The 26666-nt window shown below is 36.5% G+C and overlaps 1 protein-coding gene across 12 annotated transcripts in view; it reads left to right on the top strand.

Annotated features, from left to right (window-relative positions):
- NT5C2 (5'-nucleotidase, cytosolic II) overlaps positions 1–26533 on the top strand; it is a 129257-nt gene extending 102724 nt beyond the window's left edge. For 4 of the 12 annotated variants that reach the window (XM_004473976.4, XM_012531162.4, XM_023583317.3 and 1 more), the window contains 16 exons: positions 9565–9682; positions 10346–10441; positions 10772–10795; positions 14419–14510; positions 14647–14704; positions 15756–15849; positions 16458–16511; positions 18007–18090; positions 19505–19546; positions 20706–20813; positions 21077–21143; positions 21845–22015; positions 23454–23505; positions 23629–23689; positions 23835–24011; positions 24552–26533. In XM_004473976.4, coding sequence (XP_004474033.1) covers positions 9565–9682; positions 10346–10441; positions 10772–10795; positions 14419–14510; positions 14647–14704; positions 15756–15849; positions 16458–16511; positions 18007–18090; positions 19505–19546; positions 20706–20813; positions 21077–21143; positions 21845–22015; positions 23454–23505; positions 23629–23689; positions 23835–24011; positions 24552–24788 — 1535 coding nt within the window. In that variant the 3' untranslated portion in view covers positions 24789–26533. Of the gene's footprint in view, positions 1–5674; positions 5734–6385; positions 6581–6962; positions 7031–9564; positions 9683–10345; positions 10442–10771; positions 10796–14418; positions 14511–14646; positions 14705–15755; positions 15850–16457; positions 16512–18006; positions 18091–19504; positions 19547–20705; positions 20814–21076; positions 21144–21844; positions 22016–23453; positions 23506–23628; positions 23690–23834; positions 24012–24551 lie in introns of those variants that run through there. The other 8 variants (XM_004473977.5, XM_058298612.2, XM_071215720.1 and 5 more) reach the window with 3 other exon arrangements.
- The last annotated feature ends 133 nt before the right edge of the window (positions 26534–26666 follow it).

Genomic DNA, 26666 nt, shown 5'->3' with positions numbered 1-26666 from the left:
ATTTGGAAACTGTTCATTCATATTCTTTGTATACAAAATCATTTTACAAAAATTCATGAAAAACTAATAGATAATCTGTTCTCTCTTAAATGAGTATATTTACTGTAAAGTTTTTGGTTCATGCTATGGAAGATATTTTCATCAAAAAAGGCCAGAAATTCTCATTATCTTAAGTCATGAAGTATTCAGGAGATCCCTCTCACTACTTGGAAAATGTAGTGCTTGCATGTTACCTTACCCCACGGGCCTCCAAACAGATTGTCAATATGCAAGACATTTGTGTTAGGGATTGAACCTCTCCAAGTCCATTTATTATTAGCCTATATACAACCTGTGACTTATCTTTGAGGGATTTATCAGTTTTTGAATGAATCAAAAGTATAAAGTTGAAGATTAGAGGAATATAAAAATAGATGGAGTTTGATAAGTAAAATGCATTCATTATTCCCTTTAGTAGTCTTTTTTTTTTTTTAAACTTTTGACTTACCCCCCCCCACTCCCCACCCCCACAAGAGTAAAATAGGAAATAAGTTGAGTGTTTGGACAGAGAAACTAGGGTATTTTAGTGTCCTGGCTGCTAAAACAAATATCATGCAATGGATTGGCTTAAACAATGGTGATAATATTGGTTTATTCCAATAAACCTGTTTTTTGTTTTTTTTTTTAAAGCATATTTATTTATTTATTTATTTTTTATTTTTTATTTTTTATTTTATTTATTTAATTCCCCTCCCCTCCCCCGGTTGTCTGTTTTCTGTGTCTTTTTGCTGCGTCTTGTTGTCTTGTTTCTTTGTCCGCTTCTGTTGTCGTCAGCGGCACGGGAAGTGTGGGCGGCGCCATTCCTCGGCAGGCTGCTCCCTCCTTCACGCTGGGCGGCTCTCCTTATGGGTGCACTCCTTGCGCGTGGGGCTCCCCTACGCAGGGGACACCCCTGTGGGGCACGGCACTCCTTGCGCGCATCAGCACTGCGCATGGGCCAGCTCCACACGGGTCAAGGAGGCCCGGGGCTTGAACCGCGGACCTCCCATGTGGTAGACGGACGCCCTAACCACTGGGCCAAAGTCCGTTTCCCAATAAACCTGTTTTAAGAGTAGGAGAAGTTAGGGTTCATCAAGGAGATGCTTTCTCCCAGAAGACAGGCATTCTGGGACTGGCTGCCAGCAATCCTTTGTTTTTGGCTTTTGTGTTACACGGTCATGCACTTGGTGACCTTTCCTGGCTTCTTGGGTTCCGTTGACTTCCATGGCTTCCTCCTGGTGTGTCTGAATTTCATTCTGCTTATAAAGGACTCCAGTAATAGAATTAAGATCCATCTTGTTTTGTACTACACCTGACAGCTGGGTCACATCAAAAGGCCCTGTTTGTAATGGTTCACACTCACAGGAATGGATTAAAAAACATGTTTTTCTAAGTTACATAGCTCCAAGTCATCAATAGGGTAAAAGAAAAAGAAAAAAAATTCCTCATCTAAAAGAGATGATCGCTTTCCTAAAAGAGAAAACTAGGACTGTGGTTGATAAAATTATTAATAAAAATAAATGAGAAAACAGCACAAAACCAAATAAAAATATAGTCAGAATATATTGAGGGCTTAACCTCAGAAGGTATGAGGATGAAAAGTGATAGTTTGGACTAAAGTCCAATGAATTATATCAAGGATCCATTTAGAATAAGATGGACTAGGCAAGACATATAGTGGATGGATTTACATAGCTGGGAGAGTCATTATTTATAGTGTTGACTGCTAAACAATATAATTTACTTTTATGTAGGATTTATACTTTTTCATTTTCTCCAGAAATTAGGTGAGGTGAAAAGTGAACACATATAAAATGGGCTAAAAGATTAATTTTTTTCCTTTTCCAAAAATGTTATTGGGGTAACACATATCAGAATTTCCCATTTTTAATTGTACAAGTCAGTTACAGTAATTACATTCCCAGTGTTGTGCTAATTTAACCATCACCTACTACCAAAACTTTTTATCACCCCAAACAGAAACTCTGTACCTATTAAGCTTCTCATTCTTCACTTTCTCCTGCCCCTAGTAACCTATAATCTCCTTGCTGTCTCTATGAATATGTATATTCTAGGTATTTCATATAAGTGGAATTATACAATATTTGTACTTTTGTGTCTGGCTTGTTGTAGCATTATCAGAACTTCATTCCTTTTCTTGGCTGAATAATATTCCAGAACACTTTTTTTTTTTAAATAAAAAGAAGCCCATAAGAAATTATGCCTCCTGGGAGGTGAATATGGCTCAAGTGATTGGACTCTCCATCTACCATATAGGAGGTCCAGGTTTTGGTTTCCTGGGGCTTCCTGGTGAGGGCAAGCTGGTCTGCGCGGAGAGCTGGCCCATGCAGAGTGCTGCCGCAGCAAGATGACACAACAAAGAGAGACACAGGAGAGACAATGGGAGACACAGCAGACCAGGGAGCTGAGGTGGCGCAGGGGTTTGAGCACTTCTCTCCCACTCTGGAGGATCCCAGGGTTGGTTCCTGGTGTTACCTACAGAAAAGACAAGCAGACACAGAAGAACACACAGTGCCGAAAATGTGTTTGGGGGTGGGGGAGAAATAAATAAATCTTAAAAAAAAAAAAACATGTCTCCAAATGGATATTATCCTTCATATAGTCACTTTATGAGGGATTAATTATTACAATATAGCTGTAATTTCTTACACATTTTAGGAAATATTTTGGATTTTCTTAGCCATTTTATAAACTCACAAGAAAACCTGCTTCATTACTTTAAAAAGTTAGACCTTTCTTTATTTTCAAGCCAACTTGATTTTACAACTTATTTGCTAGTTGCTCCAAATAACTTTTTTTCCCCAAAATTAAATTTGCACTTTATTAATGGAAATTTGCTACCAGCGAGGATGTCTAGAACAATGTGCTGTAGACTCTGAAAGTAATTTTGAGAGAAGAATTTGAAATATGTTTTCAATAGTGATTGCATTATTGGAATAAGTATATTGCCTGTGAGAGTGATTATCTTGAATGAGAAGAGGCTCGTTTGGATGATTAAGTTCATGATAGTTTTTTTGTTTGGTTGGTTGGTTTTTTTTTTTTTAATTTATTTCTCTCCCCTTCCCTCCCACCCAGTTATCTGCTCTCTGTGTCCATTCACTGTGTGTTCTTCTTGTGTCTGCTTGTATTCTTGTCAGCAGCACCCAGAACCTGTGTCATGTTTTGTTGTGTCATCTTGCTGCATCAGCTCTCCATGTGTGCAGTGCCATTCCTGTGCAGGCTGCACTTTTTTTGCACTGGGCAGCTCTCCTTACGGGGTGCACTCCTTGTGCATGGGGCTCCCCTACGCGGGGGACACCCCTGCGTGGCACGGCACTCCTTGTGCGCATCAGCACTGTGCATGGGCCAGCTCCACACGGGTCAGGAGTCCGTGGGTTTAAACCATGAACCTCCCATGTGGTAGGCAGATGCCCTATCCATTGGGCCAAATCTGCTTCCCACATATGAGGTCCTGCGTTAGGTAATTTTTTCTTTGATTTTATTTTAAAATAAACATTCCTTTAAAACACTTTGTATTTTTTTAACAAATAAGTTTCCTTATTATCATAATTTTGCTTTTGCAGTGAACTGATAAAGGTAAACTTACAAACTCCACTCATTTATTTTACATATTTATAAGTAAATAATTTATATATCTAGCCATATTGGCGTTTGTTTTATTTTATATTACTAAAAGTGCTGCATGATATCTAGCTTTTAAAAGTAAATTAAGGGGAAGTGGACTTGGCCCAGTGGATAGCGCGTCCGTCTACCACATGGGAGGTCCACGGTCAAATCCCCAGCCTCCTTGACCCATGTGGAGCTGGCCCACATGCAGTGCTGATGCGTGCAAGGAGTGCTCTGCCACGCAGGGGTGTCCCCGCGTAGGGGAGCCCCACGCTCAAGGAGTGCGTCCTGTAAGGAGAGCCGCCCAGCACGAAAGAAAGTTCAGCCTGCCCAAGAATGTCTCCGCACACATGGAGAGCTGACATACAAGATGATGCAGCAAAAAGAAACACAGATTCCCATGCCACTAACAACAACAGTAGTGGACAAAGAAGAACACGCAGCAAATAGACAAAGAGAGCAGGCAACGGGGGGGGGGGGGGTTGAGGAGGAAGGGGAGAGAACTAAATAAAAATAAATCTTTAAAAAAATAAAATAAAAGTAAAGTATATATACAAATATTTTCCAACTAATTTATTTACATTTTATATATGCTGATACATACAAGATCTTCTATTCAATAAGTTGTTTAGGTTGTAACTGAAGATTTGAAATGTGAAATATATAGAATATATTACCAAAATCTATATTAAAAATATTTTTCAGTTGTTAAAAAAAAAAAGGTAAAATAGAAGACCAGTTTTAGATATTTTCATTACATTTTGTAGATTGTTTATGATTTCCTGACTTAAGAGATAAAATTGTGTATGTCTGTTACTGTTTTAGAGTTTTCAAAAGTTTTGAAAAATGGAGAAAGTGCTCTGCTATTTTTATATTTAAATTTGAAAGATTTTATATAAAAATTTTTAAATGAAAAATATGACTTAATCCTTACCTCATAGCAGCCTAACTTGTAATTAGTTTATCTTTAAGTTCCATAGAACCAACAGTGTGTGACTTATTAATCATAAAATTAGAGAACTTTGGTGTTTATCACATTTGTATATAATAAAAAGAATGACTGTTTTGGGGTGGTTGGGTTGGATTTTTGTTTTTCTTAGTGATTGTTGTTGTTGGTTTTCCCTAGATGTAATGCTTTAGGACGTTAAAACATTATATTTGATCATTTCTGCTCTTCTGCTGAGCACCAACTCTCTGTCACCAAAAAAAAAAAGAAAATCCAGAAGCTGGAGTCTAGCTCACATGTTTTCAGAAACCTGGGGAAAGTGACTGCCTATAAAGTTAATACATAATGCCATATGTTATAAGCATTAATATGTTTAAAGGATGTATGTCTCTTCAGTTCAGTTCTTTTACTAGACTAGGTAGTTTTCTTCTAACTACACTAAGTAGAATATTGTAACTAAGTAGAATCAAAATTAAATTTTTTCTTTCTATTCAGATTTACACATCTGGTTAGAGATTAGCAGCAGGAAGTTGGTTTTAGTCTATATCAGGATGACAAATATAGGTTTTGGAAGGGTACAGAAACCGGGAGATGGTTAGGAATCAGTAGATTCAGCTTATATGATACATAAAAGCACGATGAGACTTCTGGCTTATTCTTGTATCCCTTAGTCTATTTCACTAGTTACAGTTCAATTTTAAACACTGAAGTTGTATTCATTTTCTATCATATAAAAACCTGAAATGTGCTAGAGAAAACAAACTAAGACAAATTAGATTTATTTTTGTTTCTCTTTTGACTTAACATTTTGGGATCAGGTGGCTTGTATTCCAGCATGGTGCCAGGAAAGTAAATAATACACAATACTTAAGCATTTCTTCAATACCTTTATTTTGTTATGTAATGGCCAATTACAGGCTACTTTTAGTGATGGTCAGAGACTTCTAAATAGGAGGGTAGTAATTCTTGTAAATACCAATTTCCAAATGGTGTCTCTCTTTTCCAGCCCATCACAACAGTTTTAAAACCAGCTTTTGTTTTTGTTTTGTTGCTTTTTTTTTTTTTTTTTTTTTTTTTTAACAGGAGCCAGTGTAACTCCTTCAAGACTGGAGTGACACACTCTGCATCTGCATCTGCCTCATGTGAGTTCTCATTTTGGCAGCAGCACTCTGCTAGGCTGGAACCTCTGTAGAGGTTTGCCCTTTATTTTAAAGAAATCTATAAACTGCTACACAGTATTGTATTGGTGGCAAAGGTAAAAAAAAAAAAAGTACGTGAATGTTATAGGCCTTCCCTGCAGAATGTTTCAACTCATTCCAAAGGGACTTTCTCCTCTAACGTAGGTCCTATCTTGAATAAACAAACAGTATCTACTCAAAAGAAGAAAGAGCCCCTAACTTGCATCCCCACACATTTATTGCATATTTTTTGAAGAGCTGTTTTTCCCTTGCAGGTTATGGAGCACAAAATATCTTTGAATGTTCACAGTAACTTCAGCTTTCAAAGCTTTGGTTGTTCTCTTTATAGTCTACTTACGTAACCTGAGAACACTGTGTGCTGCCCTAGTGGCTGAAGCACTCCTCTGTTTTTGGACTCTGGCCCTTAAAATAACTTCTTCCTTTGTCTTTGGATATTGGGTAAATTGGGATAGGCTTGAGGACCTTCTTGAAGAAGGAATAAGCAGTGAATGTGTGATGGTTATGTTTACTGTGAAGCTATTGGCTGGGTTTTGGGACCACAGAAAGCTAATTGTAAGAGTTGAGCTTGACGCTGTGTACATCATTTATTTACCACAGTTCTGTGAGAGAAATTGAGATTAGAGCCGTTGCAGCTGTGGAGAGGCATAGAGTTCTATAGTCTGAGGAGATAAATACAATTAGTTCCTTTACAAATTTCTGAGGCTGCCTTTGAAAGGACTGGTAGATAAAAAAAATTTTTTTTGGATGGCAATACCTCCTACGTTTGAGGAATAGTCATTTTTACTACCAGGTGAGAACAAATGATTACTCCCAAGGGACACTTAGAGTAAATATCTATACTTGTGTTCTATGCAGCTGCATTCCTGCTTCTCCAGCCCTGGTTGTATGTACAGTTTTTTAGCAGATGAGTTAATGACTTGGGAGTTCATGTTACTGAAATGGGAAGCTCGCAGAATGTTTTCAGTAGCTTATAGGTCTTAAGATTAATAAAGAGCTTGATGGTGTTGTCAAAGTGGAACTTGGACTCTCTTTGCTAAATCTGTTATCACCTATGATTAAAGCAGTTTATTTTGGAGTAGTTGAAAGAAATTGGAGGAAAAGTAGTGTGTTTCAATACAGGCTTAAGTTTTGATGACTGATGTAATCTAGATATTCGTTTTTTTAATAATCAGTATACTTCACCACAAAGAACTTTGGATGAAACTCAGGGAGACCTAAATTATGGCTTCAGCTGATACTGGTATGTGTCGTGTAACTTTGGGTCAGCAAATGGGGAAAATATATTGTATTTTGGGGAAATACACTGAACTCATTGAGAGGAAATTTAAGGTATTTATTACTATTGGTGGAATATCTAGAAAGTCACATCAGTTGAACATGTGGGAAGTTCGGCCCTTGTGAATAATAAATAATGGAAAGTAAATAGTGTTTTGCTTTCTGTATTTTGGGATTGGAGCTGAAAAAATGGAGATTTGAGATTTTTTTTCCCTGATTTTTTTTTCACTAAAAATTCTGAATAAATTAATTTAGGTTTCAGTGCAAATTGTCTCATAGTTGTAAGTTTTAATGATCAGTTATTCCATCATTCTATAATTGCCTGGTTCTAGGGAAATTGCTGATTTAGGGAGTAAGCCTGGGTGGGGTGATTAAGGTTTGTTTTTTATCCCCCATTTTTAAAGCATGTGAAGCACATTGTCCTGAACAATTAACATAGTTGAAAGTGTTTTTATGTGGGCTAAATCCTTTAAGAATGAACATCAATGGATTATCCAGTTTACTTATTTATAATGTAATTTTGTTTCATTAAATATTGTTTGAAATAAGGACTTTGTTTAGGACTGAGAAGTAATGTTTGTTTTATGGAAATTTTGTTAAAATGAGATTTACTTGTAGTTGGGGTGGGAGCATGGGTGGTATGAGAGATTTATTTTACATTTTCAGAATAACTCAAATTTATGTCAGTGGATACCATGCTTTCTTGGCTTTATGATTAAATTGACCAGCTTTTACTCAGCATGTATGAATGTATAGCACTTCTTTTACCATTGTGTATATCATTTAGATTTAGGAATTCCACACTTCAGGCTTCAAAAAGTTTTGCTTAGTTCAGGGGGAGTGAGGATGGAATTCACTCAGTTGAAGGGATAGGAAAAATATAGCTAGTTTTGAAAATATTAGTTGGGTTAGCATTAGCATTAAATGGTTAATACTCCTGAGATAAGAATTGAATATAACTTCTCATGGCATTATTCCAAAAAGATGAGACACAGCATCTCAGTCTAAAAGACCTTAAAATTTTTAGGCTTTTATTTTTCATATATGTCAGTAAAAGTAAAAACAAATGTATATTTATTAAAGGATTTTGAAGCCTAGCGTGCTTTAACAATTTTCAGTTTAATTTTTTAAAAATAAATGCATCCATATGTTACATTTTAAAGTTTCAGAGGTACGTGAAAGTCTCCTTCCTTTTCCTGTCTGTTAGCCAGGTTGCTTCTTTGGAGGCAGCCAGTATTACTGGTTTCTTTTATGTATTTCCACAGATATTCTTATGCATTGCTTTTGAAGAGGGAAAGTTGAAACTTAATTATTTAAATCTTAACACTAACTTGGAGAGGCAGACTAATTGCAATAAAAAATAAGTTGAGCCATAGGCTAAAAGATGCTAATAGCAGATAGAACTATAATAATAAAATAATAATTGCATTATGATACTATAAGAATAAAATGAATCTTTTTGCCTTGTTTGTCATTTTGCAATATTTTTAAAATATGATTTACTTAATCCTAGGGACTGATGAAAGGATGCTTACCTAAATATCATTTGGAGGAAACCTCTTAAAAGAACATTTTCTTTATGCTGAACTACAGTGATAACTCTAAAAAGATTTTTCGTTGTGGAAAATTTCAGACATTTACAATAGTAAAGAAAATAGTAAAATGAGCCCTATATTCTGAAACCCATGTTATTTCATCTGTTAACTACCTCAGTCTGCTTCTTTGATAGATAAGAAGAGAGGTATATATTTTATGCACATAGTTGTACATTCTACTATGCCATATCACGTATAATAAAACAAGTCATAATTCTTTAATGTTTAATACCCAGTTCACATCTGGATTTCCTCAGTTGTCTCACATAGGTCTTTTTGTGGTTGATTTGCAATAACTTATAAAGTGCAGTTTTTATGGCTATAACATTGTTAGGGCTCATAAGAAAACAAGTTAATCTGACAAGTAGAATTAAATCAGTATGGATGGAAGAATGCATATAAAGCAACTAACAAGTCAAATAGGAAGAAGGATTTTTTTTTAAAAAGCCCATTTTGAAGGATTCTTACACCAATTACACACATTAGTGGAGCCTTGAGCATATATAAACCTCTCTTACCTAGTTTTCTGTTTCCTTATATAAGCATGGTTAATATCAAAGATGTGCATATTAAGTTTTTTCTGCTTTTAGATTGTGTGAATAACAGAGTAGACAAAGGGAAAAGATGTTTGGAATAGGTTTCCTAAAAATGAAGGAACTATTCTAAAATGTTTGATAATTCATTTTATTGTTGCTGTTTCTGCTGTAATATGACCTATTTCTACAATCTAACAATTAGGTTTTGTAAGTACTCTGGGCAATAAAGAACATGAATCTTGAGGGAGAAGAAGATAAATGGCAGATTTAGGAGGAGGGAGGATTGGGAAAGAGTAGAAACTCATTCATTTGTCTTCTCTTTATTTGGCTCTTGTATGCTGACTAATGAGAACCTTCTCTTTGTGCAGTATACAAGTCCCCTGAGTATGAGTCGCTCGGCTTTGAACTCACTGTGGAGAGATTAGTTTCTATTGGCTATCCCCAGGAGCTACTCAGCTTTGCTTATGATTCTACATTCCCTACCAGGTAATTTTTCAAGATATTTTTGAGTTAAGGCCTCTCTCCCTCATGCTAGAATTTTGTAATTGCAAATTCATCCCTTACCCATATATATGTAAAGGTTGTTTATATATATATATAAAGGTTGTTTGTGTGTTTGGTGTTGATTCTAATATTACCATGGGTTTTTCATGTGGACCAAATCATTTTCTGTTCTTCAATTTGGCTGCTGTTGCTATTGAGTAAGACCTGCTATAAATAAAGAAAAGGGATCATAAAAACTGATGTGTAGTAATCACAGTTGCTGCTACCTTTGGCTGTTGGAGAGCAGTTATGTATTTTGTGAATACCTTTAACTTAGTAGTCAGGAACCTTCTTGGCAGTTTACATTTCTGGATTTCATAGGGAAGATTCAAGATTAAGAAAGATGATATTTATTTAAAATGCCGCCATATATGGCCCAAATATAACATCTAATAGTGGTAAATATAAGCCAGCTCAGATGCCCAAGGAAATCAAAAGACACTGATTTCGAATGTAACCAGCTATATTAAGAGGGATTACAGTTTAGACCTTGTGACTATTTCTGTGGACAGAGTTAATATTATAAGGTTGTTTCATGGTGATAGAGCCATGAAATTATTGCCTCTATTACTTTGCATTATCAGTGACGTATTTATTTTCACATAGGGGACTTGTCTTTGACACACTATATGGAAATCTTTTGAAAGTTGATGCCTATGGAAACCTTTTGGTTTGTGCACATGGATTTAACTTCATAAGGGGGTAAGTACAAAGAATCTTAAGTCTCTTTCTAGTGTTCTTACAGTCAAGCAATATGAAACTGACATTGTTTCCCCTAAAATAATATACTTTCCTATTTCCTCCACCCATTAACAAGCATATTCCTTTATATACAGATAGTTAATATTTATTAGGCAGTTAGAACCCAAAACTGACGTAAATGTAGTTAGCAATTACATTTTGGTTTAAATTAAGTGCATTCTAATTATAGGACATCCAACAAAGCTAATCTTAAAACTTGCCAAAAAAGAACTGTAATAGCTCTGACTTATTTGAAATTCTAAGATTTTTATTTTCTCCTTTTTAATACAGTTCTCAGGTAGCTGCTCAAAAGAGGTATGTACATAAAAGTGCTTTGAAAATTTTTAAACTACAACAATTTAAATGACTATGGGATTACTAACATCTAATAAATTTTTATATTCTAATAAATAGTTTTAGATATTTGATTGTGTCATTAAAAATTTTAAGCCATACGGTTAAAAATGAATACAGGATAGGTAGGTAGGTAGATAAAAAAATATGATATGGCAAATGTTAAAATTGGTGTATCTGGATATCCGGGGGAGGGGAGGGGTATGCTGGAGTTCTCTGCAGTTGGCTTTGTATTATTTTTGTAACTGTCTTGTAAGTTTGGAAGTATTTCAAAATAAAGTTTAAAAAATGAATACAGGGTTATAATATATAAAACAAATAAGGATCAGCTTTATTTTCATCATCAAAATACACCTATAATTGTCATTAATTTGAACTTTTCATCCTAGTAAACAGCAGATAAAATTTAGTATCTAGTATATTTTTTGGTAAAACTTCCCAATTCTTTAAAGATCACAATTTAGCAGTTTATAGTTTACAATTATACATTTCTCTACTGTTTTACCACCTAGTTTACTACTGACATTATATTAGGGTTAGAAGAATCAGTCTTAAAAATCAAAATGGGTTACATGTCAGTCTCTTGTCTAATTTTTTCATTCAGTACTCATATTTAGTAGCAAGGTAGTAAAACGCACAGTGTTATTACATTGAAATTAGTACATAAACATTGTCTTTTTGGTAAATACCTTCTGTGATAAGCAAAACACTGAAACTGCACCAGAGCTCTCTTTAAGCTGGATCATAGCAATGGTCCACTTGGAACTGAAGTACCTAATACAAGGAGGCACTACTGACCTTACATAGACTCCAAAGGTGTCCCTGTTTCATAGTGAGAACAATGGGTTGTAAACACCCACCCTGGCATACCTGCAAGTGACTGGTTACAGTCACCCTTCTTTAACTCTTCCTTTCTTGAAAGGTTTGTTTGAGATCCATGAATATCAGGAGGCAGGATTTAGAAAGTCATTACAAGTAGTACTAGTAACCAAAGCTATTTGTCATATGGATATTGTCACTTTAATTCAGTAAAGCCAGTGAAGGTGAATCAGAGAATTATTAACATCTGAAAAGGGATTTTTGCCTGTGTGTATGGGGGAGAGGGGTAGGCGGAGACAAAAAGGAAGAGAAGTAGTTCTGTAAATGAGTACTGCAGTCAAATTTACTAACTGATCCACAGATCTCCTCCCAAATAAACCAATAAAGTTTCCAAATAGTTCCTTTGGAAATAGTTAATAGTGTTTCAAAAATAAGTCAATTATTAGTAAATGTAGAATCATTCAAATAGTACTTAGTATTGTGCAAACTTAGGAGTTAAAAGGAAAAGCCACTGGAGAAAAGACAGGATGGAGAGAAAGGAAGAGTTTTGAAATAGCGTTGTGGGCAAGAGTGGAAGGGAAGTTAGGGCTGCATCAGGCATCACCTTACATGCCTTGCTAATGAGTTGGGACCTCATTTTTTGGCTTTTACAGTATTATAACAGGGTAATATTGAGGTTAAATCTTTATCCTGTGGGTCACAGAAAGTTAGCAATAATCTGGACTATTTAACTGTTTTTTTTTTCCTTCTAATGTCTAGCCTAACATTGTTTATTTTATGATGCATTACTTCTACTTGAATTAACTTTTATTTTTTATGTATACTAGAATTAGACAACTTAAACTAAATGTAATTGCTAACTATATAAGTCTGTTTGGGTTCTAACTGCCTAACAAATAACTGTTAACTATCTGTAGGTAAAGGAATTGCTAATCTTTAATGATGGAAAGAATAGGGAAGTATATTACATCTGAGAAGAAAATGTCATCTTACTAAACCTGACTGAGGGGAGTGTGTTACTATTCCCTTCCACCTTACTTTTCATTATAGAAATTCTTAGAAGACTAGAAGATGAGATATTTCTACAAAGTAATTCTTTATTGGGAACTCTTATTTGAGAAGGGTTACTGAGATCGGGGGCTTAAGTGATTTTATATCCCTAACTAGAATTTATGCCATTTGTAGTTCATAAACCCAAGGAAGAATTTACCCAGTTAATTCCAAGTATTACCTTTAAATTTAGTTTCCTTTATTTTAGATTCATTAAATCTCCATATATTCACTGAGAGAACTGTGTATTTTTATATTTGTCTTTCTTCCTATTGGTTTCTGTGTAACATTTTTATTATTGATCACCCCCTTCCTTTTCTTCAAATGTTTCTTTTCACTTTCCAAAGTTCTTGTGTGTCTTTAACAACCTCTATCCTTTTTTAGTTTTTTTTTTCCTCCTAAACTCTAACAAGTGTTCTCCATCATTCTAGTCTCAATTTCTTCCTTTTCTGTACTGTAATGGCCTCATCTACTGTAATAGTTTTCATGACTTCCTTTATTGTGTTTAGATGATCCCAATTACCTACGAAGTCTGAATCACTGTTTCAAGTTCTTGACCTATGTTTTTAGTTGCCTGCTTAAAAATCTCTGTTTACTTCAAGTGTAGTGTATCCAATTTAGAAATCTTACACCTGCTTTTTAGTCAGTTTTCATATTTTCTGTTTAGGTACCACCAACCTCTCAGAGACTCCTTAACATGAACAAAGATGATAAATCTTTGACTCTTACTCCCTCATTGGATGCATCCAATCATTTGCCTTGTCTTGTTCATTTTACCTTGGACAGCTCTCATGAATACATCCTTTCCTTTAATTTCCTTTGCATCCACTCTAGGTCAGGCCCCTATTGTTCTCAACTGGACTACTGCGATGACCGCCTGATTTCCCAGTCCTTTGCATCAGTTAGCTTTTGCTGCATGACAAATTACTCAGAAATGTAGTGGCTTTGCAGTCACCATTTTATTTAGCTTAAAATTCTGAGAGTCAGTTGGGCAGTTCTAGGGTTGCTCAGCTGATCTCTCTGTACTCTTTCTTGCATCTGTGCTCAGCTGGTAGGTCAGCTAGCAGCTAATCTTAAATGGACTTCCTCCCATATATCACATTTTTTTCCCTCTAGTTTATCCTAAGACTAGCTGCTATTTTAATCTTTTTATTTAATCTTTGTACAAGTCAGCTCTTATGGTACTATCCTTAGGCTTAAAAACTGTCAGGGACACACTGCTATCCCTAAATGAAGTATAAGAACAACAGTGCCATCTGCTTTGATTTATCTTCCTAGCTTTATATTTCTCTGTTCCCCCTTCTCTAGTCAAAGTGAAGTAGTCCCTCAACTGGTCCACCTCATATGCCACCATTTTCATGAATCCACCCTAGATTTTCCTCTTCTCGCATTCTCTCCTGTCTGCTCCTCAATTTGAAATGGTCTCCCCGTCCAATGTTTTCTCATAGGTCTTTGCACCTTCTTGTGGTATCGTTTTTGTTTTTTCCTTGTTATAATTGTCTGTGTATGTGACTCATCTCCCATATCAGACTGAGAACTCTATAAAGGCTGGCTCCCTTGTTCATTTCTTAGCTACCCCCTCATATAATCTTTGGAACCCTGCTTGCTTAAACACAGCCACTAAAACATTTGAATGAATTTTTGAATAATGAATATATCCCATGCTTATTATATTAATTATTTGAATATCAGTTATTTTTAAAATTTTCTTTCAGACCAGAAACTAGAGAGCAATATCCAAATAAATTTATCCAACGAGATGACACTGAAAGATTTTACATTCTGAATACACTATTCAACCTACCAGGTAAACTCATTCTGTGCTTATATATACTGTTACTTTCCCTTCTTTTCATAAACATTGTCTTTGTTCAAGGGAGATAATGAAATAAGTTTGAATTATTTTACCTATAGCTTATGAATATCTATTCTTCATTTTTCAGAGACCTACCTGTTGGCCTGCCTAGTAGATTTTTTTACTAATTGTCCTAGATATACCAGGTATGTGTATACTGTAATTTTCTTTTTCTAATTTGTTTTCAAATTAATGTACAGGGTTTTAGAGAACTGGCCATTGTAGGTCTTTTCTGCTTTTCTGAAGTGAATTTAGTGCTAGTGAGAGATGCCACATTGCCAGCCTGAGAGATGGGACAGCACCAGCAGCTCCATGCGGGCTCTCACCTCCCACACGGCCCCTCTTCTTGCCAGTGTGCTGCAGCCATGTTTGGAAGGGACCACTTCTGATTGGCTTCTCCTGGGAATGAAGACGGCCAGCAGAGGTGCTAATTGTGACAACTGAGTGGGAGGTTTGTGTGATGATTATCTGTCCAAGCAGAATTACACTAAAACCCCCAACTCATTTCACAGCAGCTACCCAGGAGCCATTCAGGGATGGTAATTTAGTTTCTTTCCCAGGCCCAGCAAGATCTGATTGAGGAATAAATACTAGTTATTTTCCCTGAAGTAAAATTTTGCTTAAGTCTTCAACAAGTTATCCTTGCATTTTGTGGGGGAGGAATGGGGATTGTACAGTCAGTAATGTCAGTTCAGCCATATAAGCCAGAGATTGCTAACTTCTTTATCCTTTTTAGGCCTTAGCCACTTCAAGGCCCTAAATTTGGTGGAGAGCTGAGTCAGTAGACCAAATAGAAAATGGGCAATACCTTTGTACCTAGGCACAATGTAAGAAAAGTCAGGGTGGAGAGAACATAAATTACCAATTTTTAAGTTTTAAGTATTTCTTCAGTGGGAACCTGTTTCTAAAAAGTGATAAATAAAAGAACCTGATATATTTAGAGCTTTTGACCTTTTAACTTCCATTTAATATGTTCTTCTATGATTTTGTATTTGTTCAAAATTATTATATTCCATTGAACACTATAGCTATTTCTAGTGACCAAAATGGATTTTCATTAGGGAGTAATTATTTACCAAATAGACACAGCCTTACCCATGTGATATGGAACCTTTGGGTCCCCTGGGCAATATCTGATATTCATTCTCGTTAACCTTTTTTTGGATTCCCTATCACATTCTTTTCGTTTTTCTGCAGCTGTGAAACAGGATTTAAAGATGGAGACCTCTTTATGTCCTACCGGAGTATGTTCCAGGATGTAAGAGATGCTGTTGACTGGGTTCATTACAAGGTACTTAGAAACTGCCCCCTCACTTGATCACATTCTGGCAAGTGTTTTATGATCTTAAAATAACTTTCTAGGTGTAAGTGGAACAGAACTTCTATTTAAAAAAAAAAAAAAGGATTTGTCCCTAGTGGTAGACCTCTAGAATATATTTGTTCTAGTCTTTGTCCTGCTTTCAGAGGTAATGCTAATGATTTCTCCTCAACTGTGGTACTCAGCTTCCAGATTTTATCTCAGTTTGCATTTCCCAGCTTACTTAGAAGAGATTTTAGTGTTTAAGATTATTTTTACCATGCCTTTTGTGGATGATTATGGTCCATTTGTTTTGTCCAGATATCGCCCACTTGACTAAAAACATTAATACTGATTTTATATTTACTAAAAGCTATGCTGAGTAAAATATGAAATACCTTTTTATTTCTAGTTTAAAATAGAAACAGCTTTATATTTTGAAGCAGAGTTGAAACAAATCATACCTGCCACTTTTTCCTGGCCTCTGCTCTCCTTTCATATTTTAGTAAATTCTTGTAAGTTGTGTTTGGATTGATAGTGGACAGAATTTCTCTTACACTAAATGCTAATAACTGATTGTGTTCTTTTCTTCTTCCCATTAGGGCTCCCTTAAGGAAAAGACAGTTGAAAATCTTGAGAAGTATGTAGTCAAAGATGTAAGTAATAAAGGGGAAAATAGATCTGCATAATAGATTATTTTACCTAATAGAAAAATAGGTAATACACCTATTTATAATGAAATGAACGGGGAGAGAGATTTATCTTGGCATAGTATATGCCAGGTATGGTCACCAAGAATTTTCAGCCAGATCATAGTTCTTAGTATAGTTTATCCTTTTTGTTGGTAGGCAGGAAGAACCAGTATTTCATTTGTCTTTGTAGTTCTAATTACAGTAATAGTAGCTAGAGTGCTTACAGGGTACATATCACTGTGCTAAATGATTTACATACATTATCCCATTTAATCTTCCTTGTAACCCTGAGTTAGGTATTATTGTTACCTGTTTTATAGATGAAGAAACCGAGGAATAAAAGGACTAAATAACTTGCCCAAGGTTACACAGTTATTAAGTAGTAAAGCCAGGATTCAAATCATAATCACTGTATTAGATAATCTAAAAAATGATGGGCATGAATGTGATGGTTAATTAAATTGCCCTTAACAGATCAACAGGATATAATAAGGAAAGCTTTAAAGTGCCTTTAAGACATTAATGGAAAAACTGGTGAAATCCACAAATATCTGTAGTTTAGTTGTAGTATTGAACCAATGTTAATTTCTTAGCTTTAGAAAATTTCATTGTTACATGAGATGTCAATATTGGGGGAAGCTAGATTAAGAGTGTATGGGTCCTCTCTATACTATTTTCACAACTTTCTATAGGTCTAAAATATTCTCAAAATAAAAAGTAAAATACACATAGACAACCCTGAAATGAGATAACTTCATTTTCCTATGGAGTAAAAGTAGCAGAACACAATGCTTTCAAAGCACCCGGGTAAAGAATTCCCATTGTTTTCAGTTTTTATGCCTTCATGCCCCCACCCTACCCCTGGTTGTTTCAAGAAAAAACACTGAGGCAGGAGGAGGGTTCCAGGAGAATTTGAGTGAAGGAACCTGTTTAATACGGGAGAAGGAAAAGCTGTCTTTCTTTCCATGCACACCAGGAGTTAGAATTTCCTCATTTATCTGCATGTGGGTCTGGGCATTTCTAGGTTGCAGCCTCTTCATGTCATTTCATTCTGCAAGGTGTTTTATAAAACCGGAATGAAGCCATATCAAATAATCTTCATGGAGAGTATTTTGGTATTTAAAATCAGCTTCTCCTGATCTCTAGCACACCTAACTCTCATACTTCAGGAGATCATAAGGTAATTTTGGGCAGACATAATTGGGAAGGTAGAGCTATATTGTTAACATCCATATTATCATCTCTATATATGATTTAATATCCAAATTTATATATTACATGTGTATAATGCATATATTAATTATTTATGCATAATGATAATGGGGGATTTAAAATGCAAAATTCTGAAACATACCCTTAAAGTATATCTCCATTGGCTTTCCAGTCCATGACTACCCCAAAATATTAATGTAAAATATTTGTGTTTTAGTGTTTCTTTCATTTTCATATTACATTTCAGGGAAAACTGCCTTTGCTTCTGAGCCGGATGAAGGAAGTAGGGAAAGTATTTCTCGCCACCAACAGTGACTATAAATATACAGATGTAAGTGCTTAATATTCATTTAGTCTGTTTATACCAAGCAATTACATGTTTTATCTTTGGCCTAAAGAACTCTGATGAGGGAAACGGACTTTGGCCCAGTGGTTAGGGCGTCCGTCTACCATATGGGAGGTCCGCGGTTCAAACCCCGGGCCTTCTTGACCCGTGTGGAGCTGGCCATGCGCAGTGCTGATGCGCGCAAGGAGTGCCGTGCCATGCAAGGGTGTCCCCCGCGTGGGGGAGCCCCACGCGCAAGGAGTGCGCCCGTGAGGAAAGCCGCCCAGCGTGAAAAGAAAGAGCAGCCTGCCCAGGAATGGCGCCGCCCACACTTCCCGTGCCGCTGACGACAACAGAAGCGGACAAGGAAACAAGACGCAGCAAATAGACACCAAGAACAGACAACCAGGGGAGGGGGGGAAATTAAATAAATAAATCTTTAAAAAAAAAAAAAAAAAAAAAAAAAGAACTCTGATGATAATGGGGAAGATAGTAGTTTTTTTGACATTTTCTTTTGAAAGCAGAGTAGATAACGGCTACACCAGAGTAGTTCTCAAATATTTCTAAATATTTGTAGAACCTTCTTCTTTTTTACTATTTTCCCTGATTACAGTTGGCTACTTGAAGGTTTTAAATTGGGATTAAAACATTTGCATTGCTTAAAATGGCTTCTGTATCTCTTTGGAGCATAGTTTATATAAACCCAAGGAGTCATTTTGTTGAATTTGCCCACACCCTTAATTGAATGTGTATGTTCTGTTCCTGCTGTTGTGACCCCTAAAGATAGATCATGCAAAGATACTTTGGCTCTTAGCCATCAAAATTTACTCCTCTTAATTTTATTTTTGTTGCCATGAGTAAAGCATGCGGAACTACTTTAACCTCATCTACTTATGTAAGGCAATTACAAGTTTATAGTACTAGCAAGAAGCTCAGCCCTCTCCAATCCTCTATGTGTAAAATCTTGACTTAGAAACCTGATGACTTGGAGTAACGTACCCTACAAAGCCTGTGCTTGATTGGCTTGGTTGGTCTGGGGATAGTAGTAACAAGACCAAGGAGATTTGTTTCCATGGGAGTCTTTACTTCAGAATGCCCCCTTACCTCCAAATATGTGTTCTGGGCCACTAGGATAATTAGATAGAAATATATGGATGAGTCTATACAAAATATCTCCTTGAAGAAGTATATATCCTACTGAAAATGTCATAAGGTTTGTTTTTGGTTTTATTTGTATGCAGAAGTATTAATTTGATTTCCACTGCCATGATTTCACAAACTTTAGAGGAAACAAGAATGTGTTGAACCCTATATTGAAAAAGATACGTTTTATGAAAAACTTGTGTGTGGTTTTTTAAAATGTTATATGTCTTTTGCAAAAGTGTATATGGACCTTATGTTGGATTTTTTTTTTCCCCAGAAAATTATGACTTACCTGTTTGATTTCCCACATGGCCCCAAGGTACTATATGTAACTTAATAGACCATTGCTTTAATAACAATGAATGCATTTAATCATCCTAGAATATTGAGGGGAAGGACCTATCTAAAAAATTCTACCCATTCAAACCTACTGTCTAATCTTCATTAACAGAAATAATCCAAGAGCTAGTAGAATTTAAAGTCACTAGCAATTTGAATACTTAGTAGAGAGAAATAAAAAGGATATCACATGATATTTAGTGGGTTAGGTTCAGAAAAATTTTATGCCCAGGAAGTTCTAAGTAGAACTGTTAAGTTTGCATGGTAGTTAAAGGAATTTTTCAGATTGCAGAAGATCTCTGATTAAAAGGAGAAGAAAAAATTTGGATATGTTTATTCTTGACAACGTCTAGATTCTTCTATTAGTTTTTACTGAGTTTTATGCCAAGAGAACATTTGGCAGAGAAGTATACATTCCTGTAGTATGGCCATACTTGGATTTATGAAAACTTATTGCTACTTATACTTAGTTCATATTTGTGGGATTTTAGTTTTAGGTTTCTATGAATAGCTGTCAGGAAATCCTCATTTCGAGAACAGCCAAAAGCACAGTATTCAGTTCTCTTCCACTTGATTTTAAAAGTTTAATGCCATGGTGTCACCTCAGGCTGGAAATAATTTTAATAATTTTAATGTATAATGTCATAGTGCCCTCATTAGTTTACAATCTGAACCAAAGGCCAGTATCTACCAAGAGCCATAGTCGTGAAACATAGCCAGTAAAACTTTCTAATAATATTCCCATGTTAGTTTGTATACTTGAGTTTTGATGCTCCTCTCCCTCTTTCTTAATCTGTCCTTCAGGTATTGATTTGCATCTCTCCCTAGTCACTTTAAGCCTCTTTAAGCACATTTCAAAGTGTGCACACACTTTGTCATGTATTAAATTGCTGTGAAATGTTACTAAATTCAGTAGCATATGAAATGATTGAAGAGAGAGAGATTGAGTTATTGTTATTTATATCTTGTCTACTTCCAAAAGGATGTGGCTTATAAGAAGGCAACAAAGTTTTTTGTAAAGTAGTGGTATCGTCTGACTATTCTAAGTGCTTCTATATTCCTTACACCTGAGTGAGATTTAATATTAGTGCCTTAAGGAAGGAGTGATGTTTCAGCTTTTGCAGTTTCTCCTTCACCAGCCTGGGAGCTCCCATCGACCATGGCAGTCCTACTTTGACTTGATCCTGGTGGATGCACGGAAACCACTCTTCTTTGGAGAAGGCACCGTATTGCGCCAAGTGGATACTGTAAGTCCAGAGGATGATCTGTCCACTAGCACACTGTCCTTCAGGTTTCTTCTTTCCTTACTTCTACTCTCCGTAAGGACATCTGTATCTTTAACTTATTTAGCTACATATCTCTTTTGAAATTAAGAATTTTGTTAATTGAGGTAGCCAAAAAACCACTAAATCAAAGGAATAAGTGCCATTCACTTGGCTGGCCAAATAACATTATAGGTAGAGATTGTGATAGAATGATAAGTTTTATAAAGTCCATATTGTTTTCACAGAAAACTGGCAAGCTGAAAATTGGTACCTACACAGGCCCCCTACAGCACGGCATTGTCTACTCAGGAGGTGAGTAATGTATTTAGGATAAGAATCTTTGCTCAGATCCACTGTGAAAGCTTTGGTCCTCTTGGCATAGTGCCACATATATTCTTTAGTATTCTAAAGATACCGTGTACTGAAGGAAGATACTTCCTACTAATGCAATGGGAGTCAGGGAGAACATGTTTGAGAAATTGTTGGTATGTCCTAATGACTCTTTGATTTTCACTAGAAGGGTTAGTTTTCCCCTCTTCCTTTTCAAACCTATTTGGAACTTTTTCTCTGTGTCCTGGAATCATTTGTGGGTGGTTCCTGAGGGATTCTCAAGGAGTTTTCAAGGAATACCTGGGGACACAGGTACCTATTATGATGGAGTTATGAACTGTTAAGCAAAATCATCACAGTGGCAGGTCTATGATGGGAAATGGTGGTGACACTTTTGGGCGCCCTCTTCTCCAAAGCTGTGAGATGTAGTTCTGTTGCTCTTGGATTTGGTAGTCAACACAGTGGAGGGGAAGGCCTTGTCTTAGGGACAATAAAAACAATGATGAAAAAAAGAGAATGTTGGATCTTTGTCTTTAAGACAGGTGATCCCCTTTTCCAGTCCTTCACATAATTATAAGAATAAAATTGATAATCAGTATAGTAATTAATGGTTATGGTATTTGGAACACTGATTTTAATATGGAGACATTTTTATTTTTTCATTGTTCATTCTGTTTTTTCAGGTTCATCTGATACAATTTGCGATCTGTTGGGAGCCAAGGGCAAGGATATTTTGTATATCGGAGATCACATTTTTGGGGACATTTTAAAATCAAAGAAACGGCAAGGGTGGCGAACTTTCTTGGTGATTCCTGAACTTGCACAGGAGCTGCATGTCTGGACTGACAAGAGTTGTAAGGAACCAAGGCTCTTGTGTTATAACCCTTTAACATAGCTCATCAAAGAGGACTGATTGAAAGCTGGCCATTTAGATATAATTAGCTATTATGTTGTATGCAGGGCATTAGAAGAGATCAAACGTTGGACCCTGATATTTGGATACCTCCTTCCCATTAGAATAGCCAGCTATTCCCCAGAACTCAAGAATTTAAAGAGATAAGTTATCGTGTTCACCCTTCTTCTTGAATGCCTTTAAGGCTGAACACAGAATTTTGCTATCCTGAGTTATATTACAGTAGCAACTAAAATGTGAACCTGAAATTATTTCTCCAACCATGCCTAAAAGTCCCAGTCTTTTTGCCACCAGCCCAAATCTGTGATTCTGGGGCAGTGTCAGCTCTGAATGTTAATTGCCTACTGGGTATTTTTCATTTGCTCTTCTGAGAAGTAGAAAATGAGGTGAAATTTTATTCTCTGAGCTGAACTACATTTTGTTCGCTGAACTGAGTGGATGGAGTCACGCAGAGATGTTTGGCACACAAGTTCTCCAACCAGCCCTAGAGAGCATCATCCACAGGGTGGTGAAAGGCGCTGACTGTGGAAACTCAAGCCTGTCTGGGTGGGAATCCTTGCTCTATCATGTAATCTCTGCATACCTTTGGGCCAGTTACTAAGCTACCCTATGTCTTAGTTTCCTCAAATGTAAAATGGGGATAAAGTTGATGAGAATTAACTGACGTAATACTTTGCATAAAGATAATAGATGTGACAGCCCTTCTCAACTGGTGTATCTCATCTGAGCCACAGGATACAGAAAATGATTTCAGTGACTCTTCTCAAATCTCCCAAAGATGATAGAAGAAAAGCTAATTCATTACATATACTGGATTAGGGCTTAATTTTCTCAGGGAACCCAAGTTGAGAAAAGCTAGAATAGAAAGCATGTGGTGATGTTGGCTGTTACTATTGTTTGTACTCATCAATAACTTTTCTACCTGTGAAGTTTTAGAAAACTAGCTAATTTGACTATTATTTCCTGGGCCTGTGACTCTGGACAAGTCATCTTGTTCTCATTTCTTCATTTGAAAATGGAGCTGTCAACACTTGCACTGTAGACTGCTCCTGAGAAGGGGTATGAATTGGTTCTCTGTAAGCTCAAAAGTAGCATACAGTTGGAAGGGAGAGAGTTGTGAACAGGCCATTAGAGGGGATATTACGATGCTCACTTGCTGCCTGTCACCCCAGACTCCAGGCAGGATGTCAGTGGGATTTCCTGAAAGGGCAGGAGGTGGTCATTTTATATACTCCTCTTTAGCATGATAATGCCAAGCTTTACTTTTTGGTCCTATCTGCATCCTTTCAGTTTAGTTTCAGCAATGGTTAAAAACTGCACACTTTATTTAAAACATTTTATTGAAAACATTTTCCCTTTTTCTTCTAACCCTGAACTAGCACTTTTCGAGGAGCTTCAGAGCTTGGATATTTTCTTGGCTGAACTCTACAAGTAAGTTTTCTAATTCTAAAAATTTCTTCACTAAATATCATCTACCTTTTTGGCAATCACTTAGGTGTAAGAGGTGTCCTTTCCAGAGATTTTCACTAGGGCTTTTTTGTTTTCTGTATCCAGGCACCTCGACAGCAGCAGCAATGAGCGCCCAGACATTAGTTCCATCCAAAGACGTATTAAGGTATCCAGAGGGGATTTGGGAGAAGATTTGGAGAATAAACCTAAATTTTTATCTTCCTGATTTTATACAGGGATTGACACATAGCTGGTGCTCACTAAATCTTTGTTGAATGAGCTGAGACTCAATCTTTTGTTCTTTGTTTTAGAAAGTAACTCACGACATGGACATGTGCTACGGAATGATGGGAAGCCTGTTTCGCAGTGGCTCCCGGCAGACCCTCTTTGCCAGCCAGGTGATGCGTTATGCTGATCTCTATGCAGCATCTTTCATCAATCTGCTATATTACCCATTCAGCTACCTCTTCAGAGCTGCCCATGTTTTGGTAAGTTAAAGCAGCCTCAAGCTGTTCACAGTTAAGAGCTGCAACCAGCTTTATAGGATGGCACAGGAGATGATTGCAGAGCTCATGGGCAGGTTATATGATTGCACAGAAAGGGGTCTTTGAGAAATATGATCAATAGAGAATGTTAGAGAGTACAACTTTCCTCTCTTAATGGAATAGATTTCAAAGTTGTACTTGAATAGCAAAGATTTTCTTCTTTTGATGTTACAAACTGAGAGAAATGTGGCTATATTCTTAAGTTCTGATACTGATCTAGGACTTTTTTTCTGTGAAATAGGAAATAAGAATTTCTACTCTCTTAACCAATTTCAGGCTGTAGTAAACAATCTGGACACCATTTTTGGGGCTGTGGGAGGAAGAGAGAGGGATAAGCAGCTTTAGGTAGCTCTATGATGGCTAAGAATCTAACTTGACTTTCCAGTCCAAGGTAGACATAACTTTGCATGGCCAAGTACCGGAGTTTAGAATTTGGGAAGCAGCTACTTTGCTCTGTTTTCTGAGCCTCTGGCTTTGTTCTAGATGCCTCATGAATCGACAGTGGAGCACACCCATGTAGATATCAATGAGATGGAGTCCCCCCTTGCCACCCGGAACCGCACTTCAGTCGATTTCAAAGACACCGACCATAAGCGGCACCAATTAACACGGTCAATTAGTGAGATTAAACCTCCCAACCTCTTCCCACTGGCCCCCCAAGAAATTACACACTGCCATGATGAAGATGATGATGAAGAAGAGGAAGAGGAGGAAGAATGAGGAGGAAAACCCAAACTCTGAGCATCCATTAAACAAGTTCTGGCAGGACTCACAGGAGCAAAGGATGTTCCTATTTGGGTTCTAGTGGGGGGAGGGGGTACTCCATAGGTACATCTGCAAAGTTTCTGACGACTTTAAAATATTCTAATCATAGAAAGATAACTTGTTTTAGTTTTGTGTATCAGCACTCTTTACAATTGGTTTAAAATTGTAATGGAGTCTATACTTGGAGAAAGGAAAAGTCAGGCTGAACTGCATGCAGATGGCTCCCATCATGGCTTGTGACTCTTGTTTCCTTTGTGTTTTTTCATCATCAGTGCATCTTAGTGTATCTGTATACACTAAGGGGTGGAACAAGGAGGACAATGGGGAGAGATGATCTGAAAATGCTGTAATGTTATAAATTGTGCTATTATTCCCAAATCCATCTTTTTCAGTGCATTACACAGTATTGTATATGAGTGGAAAATATATTGTTTCCATTATCAAGTGTACTCTTCTGTTCAGATCAGGTTTCCCTTTACAAGGCTCTGGTAAGGCTGCTGCTCTATCAGTGGCTTTGCAGGAGTGTTCTCCACTGGCTTCAGGGCTAGACTGGACTGGACTGGACTGCAGGGATTCTGTTAGGAGGTCTCATCTGTGTCTTTGTTGATGGTACAAAATGCTTGTTATCCAGAAAAGTAGTCTTTTTCTTTCTTGTAATAAATCAAAAAGACTTTAGTTGAAAGAGGACAAAGGAGCAAGCCTCAGAAAAGGAGGTACACCTTTCTTGCATAACTGGGAAGAATCTACTAGTGTGGGCCACACAGTGGAGGCTTGTGCCACCCGGTTCCCAGCTCTCCCTGTCGTATAAGGTAAACTGCTATATTTCAAAGTTGAACAATAGAGGAATGAAAAATAGCTCCATAGGCCAGAAGCTTACTAAAGCAGAGGGCACAATCAGTTGTGAATAAATTCATTTCAGATTTCAAGTGAAATCACTTCCTGCTTTGAACAGGAATGACTCATTACTGTATACTTTAGAGTAATATAACTGCCTCACTGTACAGTGAAAGTTATAACATTTCCAGCAGTGGTGTAGTCTCTTGAACCTTCATATATTTTCTTCCATTCTTACTGTCATTGGTCAGCAGGGGATGGTAATGGTAGATTAGATGCTCTAGAATTCAATAAAGTGTAACATTTCTAATATTGACTTTGACCCCTTCCTATAGAAAAACTGTGCTGGCTTTTGCTCTCCAAGTGGAGTTAGGTTTGGCTTAGTGACACCAATTTGACATTTTCTTCAAATATACATTTTAAAAAATGCTAAATGTACCCAGATCCCTTTTGGTTACCAAAGAAAAAAATGTGTGTGTGTATATATATATATATTCAATAATTCACATGGTCTAGCATGGTTATTATATCTCAAGCACTTCACAGGCCTCAATTTTTTCACAAATTTTTTTTTGGTTTAGGACTATGAGGTAAGGATTTTTAAAAAACACATTCGTTTTATAGGTAGGGAATACAGCTCAGTGACTTAGCCAAGGACACACTACCATACCATCTTCAGAATATATGGCTTTAGGTTATCATGCCAAGAAACATACATTCTAACTGCGATCTATTGGGAATATATGATAAACTAGAAGTAAAAGGTTAGAAATGAAAATAGCAATTAGATGTTGTCATTTTAAAATTTTAGGGACTGTGTTTGTGGTTACCCTAGTTATAACTATTAAAGATCTTGTTACCCAGTCTGACATGGTCTTAAATTTTCTCAATGTCAAATAATTTCTAAATAGATTATTACAACTACAGAGTTACAATAGTATATTCTCATGTTTTCCCTTTTACAGCAAGGACCAACATGCTTACTTTGCTCTAATTTAA

The sequence above is a fragment of the Dasypus novemcinctus genome, chromosome 6 (assembly GCF_030445035.2).
Source record: "Dasypus novemcinctus isolate mDasNov1 chromosome 6, mDasNov1.1.hap2, whole genome shotgun sequence".
Taxonomy (NCBI): Eukaryota; Metazoa; Chordata; class Mammalia; order Cingulata; family Dasypodidae; genus Dasypus; species Dasypus novemcinctus.
Note: the sequence above shows the minus strand (reverse complement) of the source record. Positions and strands in the feature narration are given on the sequence as shown.